Genomic DNA, 19,499 nt, shown 5'->3' on the forward strand with positions numbered 1-19,499 from the left:
TTTGTGAATCTTTAGTAAATGCTAATTTTTTTCACTGAATATTGAACGCGTAAGTGATCATTAAATAAAGTGCATTTACTCAGGAAGATTTGCCTTCCTGTTTGGTGTGTAAGACGCAGGAAGAGAACGCCGTGGAGCACACGGCTGAGGCTGAGGCCCAGTCCCAGCCCCAGGGACACGCTGGGGGACGAGTTTCTCAGTCTGGGGTCACCTATGTTGGAGGCAGGGATTCTCTTTGTCGCTCGCCATGACCCTTCCAGCTGGTTTCCCGAGCTCAGCACCTTAATGGAGAGTGAAGCGCCTCCTTGAGACAGAAAGCATTGTGTCCCTGAGCCAGCACCTGCTCACTCAGAAACCCCGTTTTCCAGAGGTGGGGCCGGCCTCCATGATCGTGGGGAACCTGGTTGCCGGTAAGAGGATCGCACAGGCCTCAGGGAGGGAGCTGGCTCACCTGGAGGACAGCGACCAGGCCAGAAAGGTAACGGCCGGCACCCGGGGCGCGAGGAGGGCGTGAGGAGGGCGCCCCTCGGCGAGGCTGCGGGCTGAGTGGGCCTGTGTGCGCAGTTCCTGTTCCTGCCCGACGTGCTGCAGTGGCGAGCACACACCACTCCTGACCACCCCCTGTTCCTGCTGCTCAACGCCAAGGTGAGGCCGGCCGCCCCGCTCTGCCCCCCACGTCCCTGCCCAGAGTGCGCCCCCCGCCACCCTCCCCACCCAGTGCTTCCTGGCGGGGGACTCCACGTCTGCTCGTTCAGGCAGTGACGTCGCTGTACCTACCAGGAGAATTCCCAGTTAAGGGCAGTTTGCTCATAAAGACTTCTCGGTGAGCTGAAAGAAACGTTTCTTTTGTAAAAATTAGGAATCTAGACTTTTCCATTTACAGCTTTAACATGACCGGTGCTGTTTACTGCCCTGGTCCTAGTGTAGGTTCAGAAATTCACTTTCATGGTTTTGGCTGCCTTTTAGTGGGGTCTCTCCGCCCCGGGAGTTCTTAGGGTAGAAAGGAGGTGCTGTGAACCTCGCGACCGACTCCGGGCCGGCAGACGGAATGTGGAAACAGGACAGGTTACAGAACCGTGGACGTCCTGTCTCACTCCGACGCATCGCACGCAGGCAGGGAGGATGGTTGTGCTCAGACGCGGTACAGGGCAGGTCGCCGTGGGCGCAGAAAACGCTAGTCTTTCTCTTCTTTCTGCTCATCACTGCCCACTGTGTCCTCATCCAGAAAATCCTTACTGATGCCTGTTAGGTTCTGGGTGTTAAGAGAAAAAGCGTCCTGCCCTCGGGACGTTTGAAGTGCATTTCCTCTGGAAAACGTCTAGGAGACGTTACGTTCTCTGTTCACTGTGTACCCGCAGATGTAGAATGGTGTTCCGAAAACGTTTGTTTTATCATCGATTGAGTTTAAAGCATGGAGACAGCCAGGGATTCCCAAGTGGCCACGGGAAAATGAGCTCATGAGCTCATGATGGGAACCCGAAGATGAGAACAGCAGGGCCATGGCCCCCAGGGCAGGGGGCTTGGAGCAGCAAGGCCTGCTGCTGCCTGTTACTCCGAACCCCGAGAATGTGGCCGGGAGCCGGCGTGGGACGGCTCTGTAGGCGCGGGATGGGGTTTGTGGTTCTGGGTGGCTCCTGTGGGCTGCAGGAGGGTGAGTGTGGGATGGCAGCTCAGTGAGGGGGGCCCCGGGGTGAGGGCCGCGGGGAGGTGCTTGCTAGGCATGTGTGCAGAGGTGGACCGTCTCTGAAGCCGGGAAAGAGCTCAGGAGGGGCAGAAGACGGGCTTGGCCTTTCCAGATCCATTCCCGACTTCCCTCTAAGTCACTGGTAAAACTTTGCATTTCTTGTGGTTTGTTAGTCTTTGGTTTTGAAATGTCCTTGGGTCCCTGAGGATGTGTTGGCCTCTGCCCTAGGAGGAGGCCTGTGGCCATGTAGGCGGCCGTCCAGGGGGACTGGCAGGCTCTTCCTGGCGCTGACCTGCTGCCGCTTAGCTGGGCTCGGGAGAAGCAAGCCCAGCTCCCTTGCTTGCAGCCCGGAGGGCCTCTGGGCTTGGCTCTGTGGACCGCGACTTGGCCTTCGGAGTGGAGAAGGGAGAGGTTCTGGTCGAGGCTGGGCTGTTCTGGGGCAGTACGTGCAGACCGAGCTGCACTTTTAATTTCCTTAAGGACCCCGAGAGCTCGGTCCGGCCGACTCCGTGAGCCGAGAGAAGGAGGCCTTTGGTGGGAACTGGTCTGCAGGCCCGAGGTCCTTGGCAGGGATGGGAGGCGAGCAAGCCAGCCCCTGCTGCCGGCGACGCCGTGTGTCGGCAAATGAGCTCCGAGAGGGCAGGCCCGTGGCCTGGGGGAGGGGAGGGTTAACTGTGCATGACCTGTAGCTCACCGGTGTGCGGTGTGCGTCTCCTTCTGGTGCATGTTCTGTGTGTTTCTATTCAGGATAATGGTTGTTTGTGGGGAAGGAGGATGGATTAAGGGTGGTGTGCAGGGTGGTGGTGATTTGTTCTAGAAAACAGATTCAGACGTTATGTGGCAAAATATTACTAGGGAAGGAGAACCTGGATATTTATTATATTATTCTTTATAATTAAGTTTAGTTAATTTAACAGAATTTTTTAGACAGAGCGAGTGGGTGCACATGAGCGACTTGGGGAGGGGAGAGGGAGAGTCAGCACCTTAAGCAGGTGTCCTGCCCCGTGTGGAGCCCGGCGTGGAGCTCGATCTCACAACCCTGAGATCATGACCCGGGCTGAAATCTAGAGTCAGACACTTAACCAGCCGAGCCACCGGGGCGCCCTCAAGAGTTTTCTTTAATGGCTGTGCCCTTGACCGTCCTGGACAAGCAGTGTGCCCCCTGCTCCAGGCTCTCAGGACGCACTGCATGACTGGTCCCTTCGCTGTTAGAGAAACGGCTCCCCTTTGGCGATTCTCCGAGATACAGATGACTAGGAAAGACAGCAGGGGCGTGTCTAGGCCCGGCAGGGGCCACGGGCCCCTGCCACAGGCGTTGCGGGTGCAGGGCAGGAGCGGCGTGCGCGTGGGGCCCAAGGAGAAGATCCCGGCCCCCAGCCCCACGCCGACGCAGGGACGACTCTCCTAGGGGACCGTCGTCAGCACCGCAACCTGTGTCCAGCTGCACAAAAGGGCAGAGAGAGTGGCTGCTGCCCTGACGGAGAAGGCAAGACTGAACACTGGGGACCACGTGGCTTTGGTCTACCCGCCAGGTAAGCCCACGGAGACCTCCCTCGGCTCTGCGCTGGTGGGGACGCGCTGTTATTACAAAGCAGACCCCCCTGGAACCGCCTGCCAGGTCAGGGGACCGATGTGGACCACGTGCCCCAGGTGTCCCCAGCACAACGCCCTCCACCATCCCCAGAGCAGCCTCTGCCCCTGGCCTGCATTGTCTCTTCTGCCCAGTGGGGCACCCCGCCCATCGGGTTAGTCGGCCAGTTGTCTTTAACTTTGATAGGTTTTTAGATTCTCTTAGTCCTCAGGCTCTCTGTCTCCCTCTGGTTATAAAGTATCGGCCTAAGACGTTTGCCTCTGCAGAGGCCCCAGGCGAGAGACCCGCACCCGCGCGCAGGCGGCTCCCGTCTTTCCTGCAGGTTGGCGGCGAGGTCCTGGCTCTGAGGCCTACTCGGGTTTGGTGCCTTCGCCGACTCCTAGCGGTGCTGAATTATTTCGTCAGGGCCCGTGTCAGCTTGTGTCTCCTCTTGTGGGGTTAGCAGCCGCTGGCTGATGCTTCAGACGTCACTCGTGAACCTTTGGGGTCACAAAACAGTGATGGTCTCATCCGTCAATTCCTGTTCTCATTTATTGGCCGTGAAACGGACACCCAGAGACTCCCGTCATCTAGCGTTCGGCAGCCCCGTGGTGGAGTTCATGGTGCTGATTCTTTCCTTCTGTCCGTCCTGTGTATTCCTGTCACGATCCAAAGCCGACCGGTCAGTGGGTCTGGAAATACGCACATCGTTGTGAACTCACGACTGAAATGAATTGGTTGGGTTTCAGTCCTTTGCAGTTAGTTTCTTTGTCAAAGCTCAGGTCGCCAGTAGGGGACCCTTCCGGCTGGCTTCATGGCGACCACAGTCGTCCCAGAACCAAACCTGGCATGAGGGATGCTCATCTCTTCCGGCCTGGCTGCTGTTTACGGCTTTTCAGCGAGCAGAGCTGGGAATTACAAGTAAACACAGCGTGTCTCTTGGAGGGGCAGACCCTTCTGAGTTCAGACTCTTACATCCCCTTCCCATTCAAGACGAGCCCCTCCTACCGCGTAGTTCCCGTTTTCCATACCAGGAACTGCCTCTTCAGAGCAGGGAGAGAGCAGAACTGGAATACCCCGCAGTCGCTTAGACCTGCGTCTGGCGCAGCGGTCCCAGGACAACGGCACACGAAACGAGGTCGCAGCGGGAGGCGGTGTGTGCGCGCGCTTCCTGCCTCCCCCGCCGCCGCCGCGTCTGCTGTCAGAGGGACGGTGGACAGCCCTGACAAATCCAGCCTCGTGGCTTCTCCTTTGGTTTCCAAAAGGACTTTGATCTGCTGAAGGAGACTCACAGGACCGTGGAGGCTCTCGTCAAGTCAGAGCTGCTTCTCTCTGTAGCACCGCATCAGCTTTAGACTGGGAGTTTCCCGGAGGCGTGTTACACTCTGCCCGCCTCAAGTACAGGTCAACAGTCACAAGGGCATCTAATTTTACCTACATTTTTAAAAAGATTTTATTTATTTATTTATTTGACCGACAGAGATCACAAGCAGGCAGAGAGGCAGGCAGAGAGAGAGGAAGGGAAGCAGGCTCCCCACTGAGCAGAGAGCCTGATGCGGGGCTCGATCCCAGGACCCTGAGATCATGACCTGAGCCGAAGGCAGAGGCTCAACCCACTGAGCCCCCCAGGCGCCCCAGATTTTATCTACGTTTCCTTCTGCTTCTGATGAAGTTCTAGAACATAGATGAGGTCCGGTGAGGTGAGGTCCGGAGCTGATGACCAAGAATTCTTGAGACATCTTTGGTGCAAAACAGTGGTTTATTAACACGGGGACAGGACCTGTGGGCAGGAAGAGCGGCTGCGGGGGGTGGGGTGCTGTGAGGGGCCGCAGTTCTGTACCATGGGGGGCGGGCTAAGTAAGGAAAAGGGAGGTTTCAGTGGACTTTGATATGCTAAAGAGGACCTACAAGATACCAGATGCCCAGGCCTGGCCATTGCCAAGGTTGTTTTGCCCTTTTTAGCAAGCTATTAAGATAGTTCCTAAAGAATGTCGCACATGTCCCACCCAGGAGTGGGGGTGCCAGGTTTCAGGGTGCCAGCCTTTTGCTTTGTCCTCAGCCAACCTTCTGTTCCTTGTCACTTCTGTTCCCCACATCACCTGGGCTGTGACCAAAGTCCCCACTCTTCAGGTAACCCGTGTTCCAGGAGTAAGGCAAGTGGCCGCGGAGCTGTGCTCCCCTGGCCCTGAGCTGGTTGCACGGGCTGCGGTGGGGTTGTGCCCCTGGGCTGGGCGGGGGGGGCCTGAAGGCCCGCGGGGGTGACCCTTTCACTACAGGAAAGTGGAAGGAGAGACGGGCCTCAAGCGCTGGCTTGCGATCTTGGTGATAGAGAATCCCGTGGGGGCCGAGGGGGGCCCCTGCCGCTCTCCTCTGCCCAGGAGGACGTCTCCAGGACTCCTTTCAGAAGGGAGTGCCCGCTGGGGATCTGAATTTCCCTCTGAAAACATGTGCAGGTGGAGAGTGCTCACTGCAGGCAGAGCCGGGGTCCCGCGGGGAGGGCCCCCCTTGCTTTGCACTCCCCACAGGGCGTGTTGTGTATTTCTTGGGAGTGGGGGGGGGGTCCGGGATTTCTTCCAATTTCCAGAGGGGTGTTTGAGCCAGGGGGCTAAGAACCTTGCTGTCTGGAAGCGGCAGAAGGAAGCTGGTGGGATCAGAAGGTTCCTCCCACCTGTGCACCTGGAAATAGGTGCCTTCAGGGAGCAGCGTGGACTTTGTGAGCTCCCGGGCGTGGGAACACTCACATGCGCCCCAGCCTGCTGGGTGTGCTCAGGCCCTGCTGCGACTGCCGAGCCGCCCTGGCCTCAGTGTCCGTTATTAACACCGAGGGACCCCGGCGAACCCCCCCTGCCAGGTTAAGTGGGACGTAGTTGTTTTGACCCTGGAATGGAAGTAGCCTGAGGCCGGCGTCTTGTAGCCCGAGGATGCCAGGTGGGGGCCCTGTGTGCTCGGAGGGGCCTCCAGGATGGTGGTGGGGGGCGGGCATCTCAAGCCGGACGAGTTCCAGATGGGAGTATAGGTTTTAAGTGCCATATGATTCCCCTCAGTCTTAAATAGGAGGAGTTTTAAACACTTAGAGGCTTGCAGGAACGTGTTGGTGGTCCGGTGTTACGAAGGGCAGCGGCAAGTGAGGCGGGATGGCCCGGCCCGGGCACAGTCGTGCAGGGAGAGGCGCAGGCTTCCTGTTTCCAGCTCTCTGAGGGGCCGGACCCTGCTGCGTCCTCCCTATCACCTCCTGCTCCGTTCCTTCTCCTTGGTGGGCGGACCGCTCCCCCTCCCGTGTTGCCCTCCTTTTCGGAGCCGGGCAGCCTGTCCCTCAAAGGGCTTCTGACTTGGAACTTCCTCCTCGTGCACCTGCCCTGCCCTTGGCTGCACAGGAACAGCGGCAGGCCTAGGGCCTCCCCGGGCTGCAGCCTCCCGCCCCGCCCTCTGCACACCCCGCACACCCTCTTCCTCCTCCGCAGCCTTTCAGGAGAGCCTCTGTGCCTCCCTCGTGGCGCTGAGCTGTGCAGCTACGGATGCCGGCGGGCCGGTCTGGCTCCGAGAGGGCGTCCCGCAGGACCAGCCAGGGCAGGAGTCGGCCGCGGGCTGGCGGGGCGAGAGCAGGGTCCGGAGAAAGTGTGGACGAGTGTTTGGGAGACTCGTGAAGGGAGGGAGAGTTTCCTTTGTCTGGGGTGTGGGGTTTCTTGAGGGCGGTGGTTTGGTGTGCGTGTCCTCCTAGCTTAGGCGATCCTCCCTGGGGCGGGGGAGGCCGGCACAGAGCTGTCTCTAGATGCTCTGACCTGGTCCAGCCGCTCGTAGGTGCTGCCGTGCTAACACAGAGGACACACACCATCTGCGTGTGTAAAGTGGGGGTGCGGGTCCCAGCAGAACAGAAGCAGAAAAAGGGGCAACAGCAGGTTTGTGTGGAGTCTGTCCGTCTCCCTGTCCCAGTACCGGTGAGGTTTGGTTAGTGGCTTTTCCAGGTAGCGCTGGACTGAAACCCTCTCGTGTCTGTGGCCATCCGGGTACGAGGTGCCGTCGGTCATGTGCCGCCCACACTGACCCTCTCTGACCGCACATCTCTGCAGGGGTGGACCTCATTGCTGCCTTCTACGGCTGTCTGTACTGTGGCTGCGTGCCCGTCACGGTGAGGCCCCCACACCCCCAGAACCTCGCGACCACGCTGCCCACCGTCAAGATGATCGTGGAGGTGCGTGTGTGGTGCGCACTGGCCAGTAGGCCGGACAGGGGCGGGGCCTTGTGCGGTGACCGTGTCCTCTCTCCCAGGCCCTGTGGGACGTCCCGCTCATGCCTCCAACCCCCGTGCTCCGCAGGTCAGCAAGTCCGCTTGCGTCCTCACCACACAGGCCATCATGCGGCTGCTCAAGTCCAAAGACGCAGCGGCTGCCGTGGACGTCAGGACCTGGCCGACCATTCTGGACACAGGTGCAGGTCCTTGGCGCTGTCAGGGTGGGTGCTGGCCCCCAGGACGCGCCACCTTAACTTTCTTCGTGGTGCGGATCGTACTCTTGCCACCGACAATACCAGTCGGGTGAAAGCAGCTGAAATAGATGGTGAAGGGCGCTCGCCCCGGGCCTCCCTTGTGGTGGAACCCTCACCCCGCGGGGGCAGAAGCCCTTGTCGGAAGCGGGTGTGCCTGCGGACCCTCCCTCCCGGTGCTGCTGCTTCTGCCGGGGCAGCAGTCAGTCCCGCCGCACACACCTCTACCCCTTGTCCCTGTCCCGGGGGAGGGCTGCTGGGCCCCAGGACGTGCCCGTGGGCCAACCAAGAAGGGCCGCAGAGCCGTGGACCGCTGTGCCTCGAGCCGTGAGGTCAGCCCAGGGCTGAGACGCCCCAGACCAGCACACCCCGAGACTCTGTCGGCGAGCTGCACTGCACGGCACAGCAGGCCGGCGCCCTTCGTCGCCCTCGCACCTGGCCGGCCCCTGCCCGTGGGCTCCGGGGCAAGCGGGCAGGGACTGTGTTTTCTGTCATTACTGGCAAACTGCCAGACCTGGGGAGCTGGCCCAGGACAGCTGATGTGGGGCCCGGGTGGGCCGGGCACAGACTGGCTGCGGAGAGTCTCGTGGCTCCAGCCCTGGCCTCTCGAGTCCACCCTGTGGTCGTACAGGAACAAAGGGGCAGGGAGGGGCCTGAGAGCCTGTCCCAGCTCTCACTGTGGTCAGACTTCCTCCTGGTCTCACTTCGCCCACTGGTAAACGCCCCGTGCCCTCTGCCCCTGTCCCCACGCACAGAGCAGTCATACTGGGTCTGCTCCAGATGACATTTCCCTGAAGCGCAAAATGAGCTTCCCCGAGTACGCGCGTGGCCTGCTGTCTCCAGGCCTCCCTCCTGTTCCGCGCTGGCTCTCCCCAGGACTCCCCAGGAACGGATCCTGTTTTCTTTCTCCTTCGAGAGCTCAAGTGGTGTTAACATTGCTGGTCCTCTGCTCAACAGATGACATACCAAAAAAGAAGGTGACGAGCGTCTTCAGGCCCCCGTCTCCGGATGTGCTCGCGTACTTGGACTTCAGCGTGTCAACTACGGGGATATTAGCAGGTGTGAAGGTGGGTGCTGTGGCCATATTCCTACTTGCTTCCGCCTCTGACGGGCGGGGAGAGGGGTGCCGGGTGCAGGTGTTGGCGGCGGGGAGCTGCGGTAGCGTTGCCTGAAGTCTGTGCTAAATTCCAGTAGACCCCCAGAGTCAGGCTTGCCTGAGAGCCGTGCACAGTTTAATGTTTTATGGTAACATCTAAACGAGAATTTGTGACTGGCTTTGGGAGCAGGTGGCTTTGATGAGTCTGTCTCCTCACCAGGATCCAAGTGCGCCACTCAATTTTTTTTTATCATTCTGAAGTCTCACTTAGAAGGTCTTTCGTGTGCCATTTCCTGCGAATTATCTGGTTTGTGTGGGGATTTGAGCCAGCCGTCCTTTAAGGCAGTAACTCTGTCTGGCTATGTGGTCTGCAGGCCCTGCTGCTCATTTTCTCTCTCCTCTCACTCACTGACGAGAACTTCCGTTGTACTCTTTAAGATGTCGCATGCGGCCACAAGTGCCTTGTGTCGCTCCATAAAGCTGCAGTGTGAGCTGTACCCCTCGAGGCAGATCGCCATCTGCCTTGACCCCTACTGTGGCCTCGGCTTCGCCCTGTGGTGTCTTTGCAGGTGAGTGATGCAGGTGGTGAGCAGGTGAGTGATGCAGGTGAGTGATGCAGGTGAGTGATGCAGGTGGTGAGCAGGTGAGTGATGCAGGTGAGTGATGCAGGTGGTGAGCAGGTGAGTGATGCAGGTGAGTGATGCAGGTGGTGAGCAGGTGAGTGATGCAGGTGGTGATGCAGGTGAGTGATGCAGGTGAGTGATGCAGGTGGTGAGCAGGTGAGTGATGCAGGTGGTGATGCAGGTGGTGATGCAGGTGGTGATGCAGGTGAGTGATGCAGGTGGTGAGCAGGTGAGTGATGCAGGTGAGTGATGCAGGTGGTGATGCAGGTGGTGGTGCAGGTGGTGAGCAGGTGAGTGATGCAGGTGAGTGATGCAGGTGGTGATGCAGGTGGTGAGCAGATGAGTGATGCAGGTGAGTGACGCAGGTGGTGAGCAGGTGAGTGATGCAGGTGGTGATGCAGGTGAGTGATGCAGGTGTTGGTGCAGGTGAGTGATGCAGGTGGTGAGCAGGTGAGTGATGCAGGTGGTATGCAGGTGAGTGATGCAGGTGAGTGATGCAGGTGGTGAGCAGGTGAGTGATGCAGGTGATGAGCAGGTGAGTGATGCAGGTGGTGATGCAGGTGCCCCTACAGCTCTGCCTGCCTTCAGGGATGGAATCGCTTGTGTCATTTTTGGAAATTTAACACTCATTTGGTGCCCAGGGAGTCTAAGATGCACACGTGAGTGGGTTTGTTTGGGGACGGAAAGGATTGGAGCCTGAGTTCGAAAGTGAGTAAAAGAGTAAAAATACATTTTTTCAGTACCTATAAACACTATCCATTACTAGTAATTGGGAAGAGACTACTTGGTTTTATCAAATACTAGGACGTAGGGACAGATCTCCGGACATAGAAAGCCAGAGTTTCCAGCTGGCAGGCTCTGTCCTTCACTGTGACCCTGGATCCTTCCAAAGTGCTTAGAGGGAGACCACATGCCTCTGCCATCCCCTGCTCCCCACAGGATTTTCTAGTGAATCTCCCACTTGACATTAGGGCCAAATTGTGCCCGCTTCTGGCTAGACAAGAAGTGTTCTCGGGGAAGGAAAGAAGCGGGCGCTCCAGGCACATGTGGTGCAGGCGGACAGGGCATCCTGAGGGCTGCGCCGCTGTCCTCACTGTCCCTGCTCTCTTCCAGCGTCTACTCAGGACACCAGTCCGTCCTGGTGCCCCCGCTGGAGCTGGAGAGCAATGTGTCCCTGTGGCTGTCCGCGGTCAGCCAGTACAAGGCCCGGGTCACCTTCTGCTCCTACTCGGTGATGGAGATGTGCACCAAGGGCCTGGGAGCACAGACGGGCATCCTCAGGGTGAGTGTGCGACCCTGCTTGCTTTCCTGTCGGAGTGTTCAAACCAGGGGCTCCTGCTTGCTTCTGACCCGGACTCTGGGAACCTTCAACAAAGACCCCCAGGATCTGTTCAAGCCAACTGTGGAAATGGAGTTCGACCACACTGGCTCTGTGGCCCTTTATCCTGGTCCCCTCCCTGACGCGAGCTCCTCCCTGTGCCCTTAGCGGTCCCCCTCTTCCTCTGCACACCCCACACAGCAGAGGGGGGTGTGCCAGGGTGGGGTGTGGGGCCCCTGCTAGCTCAGAGCGCACCTTGGGGCACAGGGCCGGGGCGGGGCACAGCAGGCCAGGGCGGGGCACAGCAGGCGGGGGCGGGGCACAGCAGGTGGGGGGCGGGGGCAGAGCTGAGGGGCCCCTCCAGTGCCGTCACACTTAGGACCCTGGGGACCCGAGACCCAGCCAGGGAGACCCAGGGGAGGAGGAGGCTGGGGTGTGCTGTCTGCCTCCCCGTTGCCCTGCTCCTGTTCCTACGCCGGGAGCCCCCGGGGTGTCCCTCCAAGGCTTCCTCAGGCGGCTCAGCACCGGCCCGCGCTCCCCTCCCGCAGACGAAGGGGGTGAACCTGTCCTGCGTGCGCACCTGCATGGTGGTCGCCGAGGAGCGGCCCAGGATCGCGTTGACGCAGTCCTTCTCCAAGCTGTTCAAGGACCTGGGGCTGCCGGCGCGTGCCGTGAGCACCACGTTCGGGTGCAGGGTCAACGTGGCCATCTGCCTCCAGGTAAGGCCTGCTGGGGGCCCCCGCTGTGCCGTCCGCGTGCCGCCCCGCCTCCTGCTCTGTGGTCCTCTGAGCCTTGCCGTGCGCATCTGTCTGTTGGTCCGGACTTCGGGGCTGGGAGGGTTTCTCGTAAAAGATGTCCCGTCTCCTGGGCGATCAGGGGTTCACTGAAAACAGCACGTTCTTGAGCAGTGACCACTCATGTCCCCGGAGAAGTCTCTGAGGTGAGCACAGCATGTAGCTGAGTTTTCAAAGCAAAATAAACTTATTGTGACATTTACCAGTTTTATTTTATTTTTAAAGATTTTATTTATTTATTTGACAGACAGAGATCACAAGTAGGCAGAGAGGCAGCAGGGAAGCAGGCCCCCTGCCGAGCCGGGAGCCCAGTGCGGGGCTCCATTCCAGAACCCTGAGATCATGACCGGAGCCGAAGGCAGAGGCATGAGCCCCCCAGGCGCCCCGGTTTTTGAATGGAAACGTTAATTAGTGTGGTGGTTTGTATTGCCTCAGATTCATCCGGGAACATTCAGGTGTTTCACTTACTCAGAGGAAACACGAGTTTCGGATCTCGAGCAGTTGGAGCGCTGTTGCTGCGGCTTCCGACGACTGGCTGTTTCGTGGAGTCGGTCCCAGTGTCCCCATCTCGCGTCTCTGTGAGAGCTGAATGCCTTCCTTGCCGACCTGGTAGAGGCAACACAGGCCGGAAGGCGTCCCAGGGGCCAGAGCAGGGCCGGGTGCGAAGCCAGAGCCTCTGCGCGGCCGTGGTCCTCGGCGCCCGGCGCACCCGTCCTACACCAGCCTGTCCCCGGCACAGGGCCGGTTCCATATGCAGAGACCACCCTCCTGTGGTCCGGGCATTTCTGCTGATGTCTCTGCACCGTGAAGCCTCTGCTGGCCTCTCCGAGCCTCAGACCCTTGTCGGTGGCGGGAGGAGGTGGGCTGGGTGCGGACGGACGTCCCTTCCCGCTGTGGAAGGTGTGCCCTGGCGTCAGGCTGCGGATGCAGGGCCCGGGCCGTGAGTGAGCACCTTGCTCTCCGTGCAGCCCCTACACGCCTCTGCCCTCACGACGGGGCGCTGGAGGGCATCCGTGCTGTTGGTCGGCGCCTGGACGCCACGTAGCGTTGCCAGAGTCTTCACGGGTTGTTCATGTTTGTGCTTTGAGACGCGGTGATGTATTTTGCTTTCTCTTCCCTGTGTTTCTCACGTGGCCTGTTGCTTTCTGTTTGTTTCCCGTGGCTGTCTCCTCCCTGTCTCCCTCTGCTGGCCTCTTTGCCTCTGTCAGCCCAACAGGCTGGGAAAGCTGGCTGAGCAGGTACGACCTTGACCTCAAACTCAAGGCCCCTCTGTGCCTCCCCCAAGAGTTCTTGTGGCCTCCCTGTGACTTCTAGACGAGTGCATGGTTCTTTCCTGTCTGTCTTGTTTTGGACGTACTACAAAAGCTCCTTGGAAACCAAATGTAAGGGCAAAGCTATTTTCTAAAGAATGTGCCAGTCCCAGCGTTGCCCATGGAGGGAGGGCAGTGTTTGGTCTCAAAGAGGACCCTTGTTCTAACCAGGGCAGGCATGGGTCACACTCCGGGAGCTCCAGAGAGACGCTGAGTGGAGCGTCCGTCTAACTCAGTGCTCCTTATCTACTAAATGGAACCTAACAGCTTCGGCGGGGTCAATGCCAAGGGTCCAATGAGAGGAGAGGAGGGTGACTTCCCAAGAGAGCCTCTGCTCAGCCCTTGGTAGGGGGGGTCCCGTTGGCCGGCGGGAGGCCAGGCCTGACCCGATGGCTTGGTGGCAGTGCCCTCCAAAACCTGTGGTGGTGTTTTCACCACAAAGCTGTTAGAACGGACAAGTAAAACTGTGGGGTTTTCCAGACGTTTCACTCGACGTTGGCAAGCCAGGTAGATGTTTGGATGGAGGCGTCCGTGCCCCGGGCAGGCTCCTTGCGGCAGGTAGAGCTGCTGCCGTCCTGGGTTTCCCGGGGGCCCGGGAGGCACCGTCACACGCTGCGCCCACGTGGACGGAGACGCCCTCCCGCAAACCCGATGAAGGGAGGTCCTTCTGCTGCTCTCCTTTCAGGGCACGGCCGGCCCAGACCCCACCACTGTCTACGTGGACATGAGGGCGCTGCGTCATGACCGGTAAGGGCCCGTCCATACCCGCAGGGGAACTTGTGTGGGCTGCGTCGTGAGCTGACCTCCCGGCACCCTGGGTTAGCGGCTGGCTGGCCAGGTCCCCTGGGGCACCTAGGCTGCCTTCTCGTCCCCTCGTGTCGGTGCAGGTGAGGCAGCAACCCCGTACCTGTGGGTTCCACCAGTGGAGGGACGATGGCCGTTCCCAGACGCCTGACCTGGGTCTTCGTGGGGGTAGGAAAGCGAACCGGCCAACGGAAAGCATGTTCTTCCCACGAAGCCATTTGAGACCAGACTTGGTGTTTGTGTCAGTAAACGTACGCTGGTGGCCACGGTGTGTCCCTGGGGGTCTAGGTCCTTCCCAGCAGTGAAGCTGGGCCCGTTCCGACCCTCAATCCGGCTACGCTGCCCCTTGAGGGAAACGGCGGTGGAGCTTCCTGGGGGTGCGGCTAGTGGGTCCGGGGGCGCCCCAGGGAAAGTTGGAGCAATCCTTGCCCTGGGTCGCGGCCAGTCAGCAGGCAGGCACTGCTCCAAGGTCACAGCAAGGTCGTGAGTCTAAGGGTGAGGCACGGTCCGCAGACCGACCTCTAGACTGATAATCCGTTTCTGATGGCCTTTTCCCTTGTTAATTTTCAGGGTACGTTTGGTAGAACGGGGTTCTCCACACAGTCTGCCATTGACGGAGTCTGGAAAGGTAGTGGAAGCCAGAAGTTGGCCCCTGGCGGGTGCTGAGAATTCAACACGTCCTTGTAGACACAGACCAACCAGGGTCACGGCTGGGCTGATGCAGAGGGCTCGTCTCTTCCTCACCACTCACACGAGCACGTCAGAAAGGGAGAGAAGGGCAGAAGCCAGAAGGAGCTCCCACTGTGGGGCTTGAGCCTGCTGGGCCCCTTGGGTCAGGGCCCGATGCCTCCGGGGGAGTCTGGAGAACAGGTGTCCTCAGAACCGGGGAGAGTTCGAGGGGAGGAAGAGCACCCTCATGGCTTTACCCGGCGGTGCAGCGCAGTGTGGGGATGGCCTGGGCGCCAGGAGACGGCAGGGTCAAGGGCAGGGCCGCGTGCCCAGCATCGTGGCCAGCAACAGATGGCCCCCAATGTCAGGGCCTCCCACGGCTCCTGCTGCACGTCCGCGCTAGGCCAAGGGCAGGGGGCAGCCCATCCTGTACCTGCACAATCCCAGAGGCAAGAGATGGAGGTTGGCACAGGCCACGCAGCCTGGAAGGGCCACCCCATTCTGTCCCACACCGTTAGGGTCACAGCGGCTTCTAGGGACAGTGCTGTGGGGACAGTAACAGGACAAGCCTGTGTGCCTGCAGAGGGTGACCAGGGTCAGGGTCCTGAGGAGGAACAGCCATGGACATGAGGGGCAGAAGGCTCCCCTGGTGCAAAGGTCCTGGGCTGGGAGTGTGGGCCTCGGAGGAGCCAGTGTGGCTGGAGTGAGTGGGGCGGGGAGAGGCGGAAGGGCGACCGTGGACGACAGAGCCCACACCGCACGTTCCCGTGACCTGTCACCCTTCCCCCACCTGCCTGGAGGTCCCCACGGCCGTCTGTCTTGTATGTGGGGTGTCACCCGAGACAGCACAGGTGGCCTGAGCGGAGCCCGTGGCCCTGCATGGCTGAGCCGGCCGGCACAGGCCTGGACAGGTAGCTCCCAGGCCAGGCTGGGGCTCACCAAGCCAGCAGATGGAGCCTGGCAGCCGGCCCGGGTGTGTGGACAGCACCCCACACTCGTGGGCCCTGAAAGGGCCTGTTGACCTCGTGTGGCCTTGTGGAAGACCCCAGGTGTGGGAGACGGACACTCTCCTTACCCCTCTCCACATCTGAATTGGGGTCCATTCTTAGGAGCTGGGATAATTCTACTGAGACTCACAATCGATTTTCATCTATTAAAAAGTCTCTTATTTCTGCGAATAATCAGAATCTGATTTAGGTCGACTTCTAACCCTCCTGGTCACTCACATTCTCTTTCCAGATCCTCCCTGGGGTGAAAGTCATTATTGCTCACACTGAAACCAAAGGGCCCCTTGGAGACTCACACCTGGGAGAGGTAAGGTGGGGCCCCAGAGCCCCGTGACCTCAGCGGCTGCTCCCTCCGCCCCTCCCCCTAGTCTGTCTCAGAGTCAGGAATTCTCAGGAACTCTCTGGCTCAGAGTCAAGAAACCTCGAGTTTTGTGGGCACTGGGAGGGCTGAGGAGTGTGGGTCCCCTTGAGAAGCAGTCGCTGCGGGAGGGGCTGGCTGGGGGCAGACTCGGGCTGGGGGGGTCCCTCTGTCCTCGGGGTGCAGGCTTGGCGGGCGCCGCTGTGCGGGCAGCATGTCGTGCAGGCGAGTGGGTCCTGAGTGACTCGGGGCCAGTGGGACTGTCCCTGGAGGCCGGGGGCCCAGGCAGCTCAGTCATGGTAGAAAGGTCTAGGCGTCCAGTGGGCATGCACCAGGTGGGCACAGGGACCACGTGCTCTGCTGTGTACCGCTTCTGGGGTCCCGGGTTTCTGTCAGATGCTACCCAGTTTGTCTGATGGGGGCCTTCCAGGGGTCACTCAGTGTCCTGATTAGAAGGTGTCCTGGTCCCAGGGCTGGGTGTAGTCAGCATGGACCCCCCCCTTGGCCCTCCCCCTTCCTGGCCAGCTGGACCCCGGCCTGGTAGGGCAACCGTTTGGCCCCATGGTGCTCATGGAGGGTCTGTGCCAGGCTGGGAACCTCCCTCTCGGGGCCAAAGGCCCTACTGACCTCCCCACACCCTCTCTCAGATCCTGTCTGTGGGGTGTCTGGAGCCAGGCGCTCAGTCTGGGGAGTGGACTCTGCGTCCTGGATGGGCTATGGTTAGAAGGACACGCTAGGGGACCCCGCAGCCCTCAGTCCCGCTAGCCTGTGTGCGGCTGACGGGAGTGTGGGTGTGTGGATGTGGCGTGTCCGCCGGGGAGTTCAGCGGCCACGCCTGCTCCTGGCACCTGTCCCCGAGGGACGCACAGATGCCCCCGGCCATCTCTCACCGTCCACAGCATCTCACTGTCCAGAGGAGAGGAAGGCTTCACCTGCTTGCTCTCCGTGCCTGTAATTTTAACTCGTTTGCGAGAGAAAACCTCTCCCTCTCCCTCCGCCTCCGCTCACGTTTGCTTAGTGCTCCGGGCTCGTGGCGGCTCCGGGCGCGGTGAGGGGCCACCACTTGTCGCGCCCTGGGCCCCGCAGATCTGGGTGAGCAGCCCCCACAACGCCACCGGCTACTACACGGTCTACGGGGAGGAGGCTCTGCACGCCGACCACTTCAGTGCCCGGCTGAGTTTTGGAGACACCCAGACCGTTTGGGCGAGGACGGGCTACCTGGGTTTCCTCCGAAGGACGGAGCTCACCGATGCCAGTGGAGGTGAGGCTCGGCCCCAACGCGGCCACGGTGGTGCCCATGTGGGAGGTGCCCGGGGTCCTCAGTGTCCCTCGGTGTCCCCTGGGTGTCCTGAGGCGCGCGGACCGTGTTCACAGAGCGACACGATGCGCTGTACGTGGTTGGGGCTCTGGACGAGACGCTGGAGCTGCGAGGAATGCGGTACCACCCCATCGACATCGAGACGTCCGTGGTCCGAGCCCACAGGAGCATCGCCGAGTGGTGAGCGCCCTGCTGCCGCTGACAGCCGCCCCGGGGCCGCTCGCGGGCTTGGGCCTCTCGTCCCCGTCCGTCTCAGGCCGCGGATCTGGCTCCCAAGTCGTAAGGCCCCTCGGTTGTCCCGAAGTGTTCTGCTTTTCACTCTGAATTTTAAATTTCAATGGTCTCGACTCTTGATGTCCTCCTTTGGTGGGAAGCTTGACCTGGGTCGGGTCAGCGTCGACTAAAACCCTGGTTCTCGTCCAGGACCGTAGTCAGAGCAGAGACTCCTGGCGCGCGTCCGGCCCGGCCCTCCCCTTGGTAGCAACGTCACACTGCGGGGGCGTGTCGGCGGGCGTCCGCGGTTCGTCGGACCCTCTGTGTTTGGCCCCGTTTCCCGCGTGTCGTGGGGCCCGGAGGCCGCGCCCGCCGCCGCGTGACGCCACCTGTCCTGTCCCCGCAGCGCCGTGTTCACCTGGACCAACCTGCTGGTGGTGGTGGTGGAGCTGGACGGGCTGGAGCAGGACGCGCTGGACCTGGTGGCGCTGGTCACCAACGTGGTTCTGGAGGAGCACCACCTGGTCGTGGGCGTGGTGGTGCTCGTGGACCCCGGCGTCATCCCCATCAACTCGCGGGGCGAGAAGCAGCGTATGCACCTGCGGGACGGCTTCCTGGCCGACCAGCTGGACCCCATCTACGTGGCCTACAACATGTGAGCGCGGCCACCGGGAGAAGGGCCGGTCCTCCCCTCTCCGGGCTCCCCAGATCCCACGTTAGGAGCGCTTGCCGGGCCATCCGAAGAAACGTCTTCCTCTCCGAGGACATTCAGGAGAACAGGAATGGCAGTACTTGAACGGAGGGCTGCCTGGGGGAGGCGGCCCCGGCTCGGGGTGGGGAGGGATTGCAAGTGCGCTACTGTGTCGCAAGTTTGCACTTTTTTTAGGCTAAAAATATAGTTCTTGATTTTACAAATTCAGTTATTTATTCCCACTTCCTGTATAGACTTTATGCCGGGAAGGGCTTGAGGCCCCTGGTCCGTGCGCTTCGCTTCTGTCTCGCGGGGAGGAGCCGGGGGGCTGAGGGGTCCTGGCCAGCCCCCCGACTCTGTGCTCGCAGGGCACTTCCCGTGCCGGCTCGTTGTGCGAACGCCGAACGCGCGTGTGCCCGACCGTCCGCACGTGTGGTCACGGAGAGCCGAGAAGTGCCGCCGGCGGCCGTCAGGTTAGATGCCTGCTTTCAGGCGGAGGGACCCGCGTTTGGTCTTCAGCCTCGTTCCTGGGTCTGTAGCTTCGTGCTGTCCAGTTAACGTCCTTGTTTTCCTGTCGGCGCGTCTCCGATCTCGCGGTCCGAGGGATTGCATTGGGTTGTTACTTTTATCCCTCTTCGGCAGACTCCGAGGCCTTGGGGGCAGCCCCTGAGGCGTCAGGTCCTCTGTGGCACCCGTGAGCCCCCTGCCGCGGTCAAGGGGCCGTGGACAGAGCCCTGTGTCCCCGCCCCCTCCCACCGACCCGGGCTCTCCCAGTTTGAGTTGTGTGCCTGTAAACCTTGGCCAAACCACATTCAGTTATTTTATTCAAACTTGGTGAAACCGACGGATCTAATATTATAAGAAACCTAAATCAAAGAAGAGAATGTAAAACCCTTTAGATACGTATAAGAATTTGAAGCGAAGCTCCAATCTAAGATTATTTTTATATAGCTATTAAAGAGTATGTTCTGAAGTCATGGGGTTTTGGGGGGATTGAGGGTGGGAAAGTTTATGAATTATGCATGCTTCCTAGGAACAACCAGGTGTGTCTGGAATTAGCCTGGAGCAGTGCCTAACAAAGCTACTATTAATTCTCTTCCATCTTAAATTCACCACCGGATGGGTCTGGCCAGCCGGGCCGACTCACATCTCCTGCTTGGCTGCAGGTAGCACGTGCGTATGAGCTCCGCTTGCCTGTGGTGCTGCTGTGGCGGAATGTGTTACGACATCCTGGAATTCTAACAACCCGCTGTAATTGTGTACGTAATCTGTGTAACTTACTGTTTGACGTACAGGGGTTCTAGCGCTGGGCCAGTGGACATGGCTCGTACTAGAATGCCGGCAGGGAAAACTACCTAACCCTGATCTTAATGTTGTAGTTTTATAGCAAACAAATACTGTAAAAGTTTTGTATCGAGAGGTCAGTGGCAGTAAGACAAAGTGTCTTGTAAATTAAGATTTCAAGAAGCACATTAAAATGTTTTAAAATTGCTCTCTGGGAATTCTGTATATCACACTAAAATTTTTTTATATCATTATGTTAATAAAAGGTATTGATTTTGTAA

The 19,499-nt window shown here is 59.8% G+C and overlaps 1 protein-coding gene across 8 annotated transcripts in view; it reads left to right on the plus strand.

Annotated features, from left to right (window-relative positions):
* DIP2A (disco interacting protein 2 homolog A) overlaps positions 1 to 19,499 on the plus strand; it is a 94,675-nt gene extending 75,176 nt beyond the window's left edge. For 4 of the 8 annotated variants that reach the window (XM_046002484.1, XM_046002491.1, XM_046002490.1 and 1 more), the window contains 16 exons: positions 369 to 478; positions 565 to 645; positions 3,093 to 3,216; positions 7,322 to 7,443; positions 7,568 to 7,679; positions 8,691 to 8,800; positions 9,268 to 9,398; positions 10,566 to 10,734; positions 11,319 to 11,489; positions 12,773 to 12,802; positions 13,560 to 13,621; positions 14,249 to 14,306; positions 15,587 to 15,661; positions 16,799 to 16,973; positions 17,087 to 17,210; positions 17,650 to 19,499. In XM_046002484.1, coding sequence (XP_045858440.1) covers positions 369 to 478; positions 565 to 645; positions 3,093 to 3,216; positions 7,322 to 7,443; positions 7,568 to 7,679; positions 8,691 to 8,800; positions 9,268 to 9,398; positions 10,566 to 10,734; positions 11,319 to 11,489; positions 12,773 to 12,802; positions 13,560 to 13,621; positions 14,249 to 14,306; positions 15,587 to 15,661; positions 16,799 to 16,973; positions 17,087 to 17,210; positions 17,650 to 17,902 — 1,907 coding nt within the window. In that variant the 3' untranslated portion in view covers positions 17,903 to 19,499. Of the gene's footprint in view, positions 1 to 368; positions 479 to 564; positions 646 to 3,092; positions 3,217 to 7,321; positions 7,444 to 7,567; positions 7,680 to 8,690; positions 8,801 to 9,267; positions 9,399 to 10,565; positions 10,735 to 11,318; positions 11,490 to 12,772; positions 12,803 to 13,559; positions 13,622 to 14,248; positions 14,307 to 15,585; positions 15,662 to 16,798; positions 16,974 to 17,086; positions 17,211 to 17,649 lie in introns of all 8 variants that reach the window. The other 4 variants (XM_046002486.1, XM_046002485.1, XM_046002487.1 and 1 more) reach the window with 3 other exon arrangements.

This window comes from Meles meles, chromosome 4 (assembly GCF_922984935.1).
Source record: "Meles meles chromosome 4, mMelMel3.1 paternal haplotype, whole genome shotgun sequence".
In the NCBI taxonomy this organism is placed as follows: domain Eukaryota; kingdom Metazoa; phylum Chordata; class Mammalia; order Carnivora; family Mustelidae; genus Meles; species Meles meles.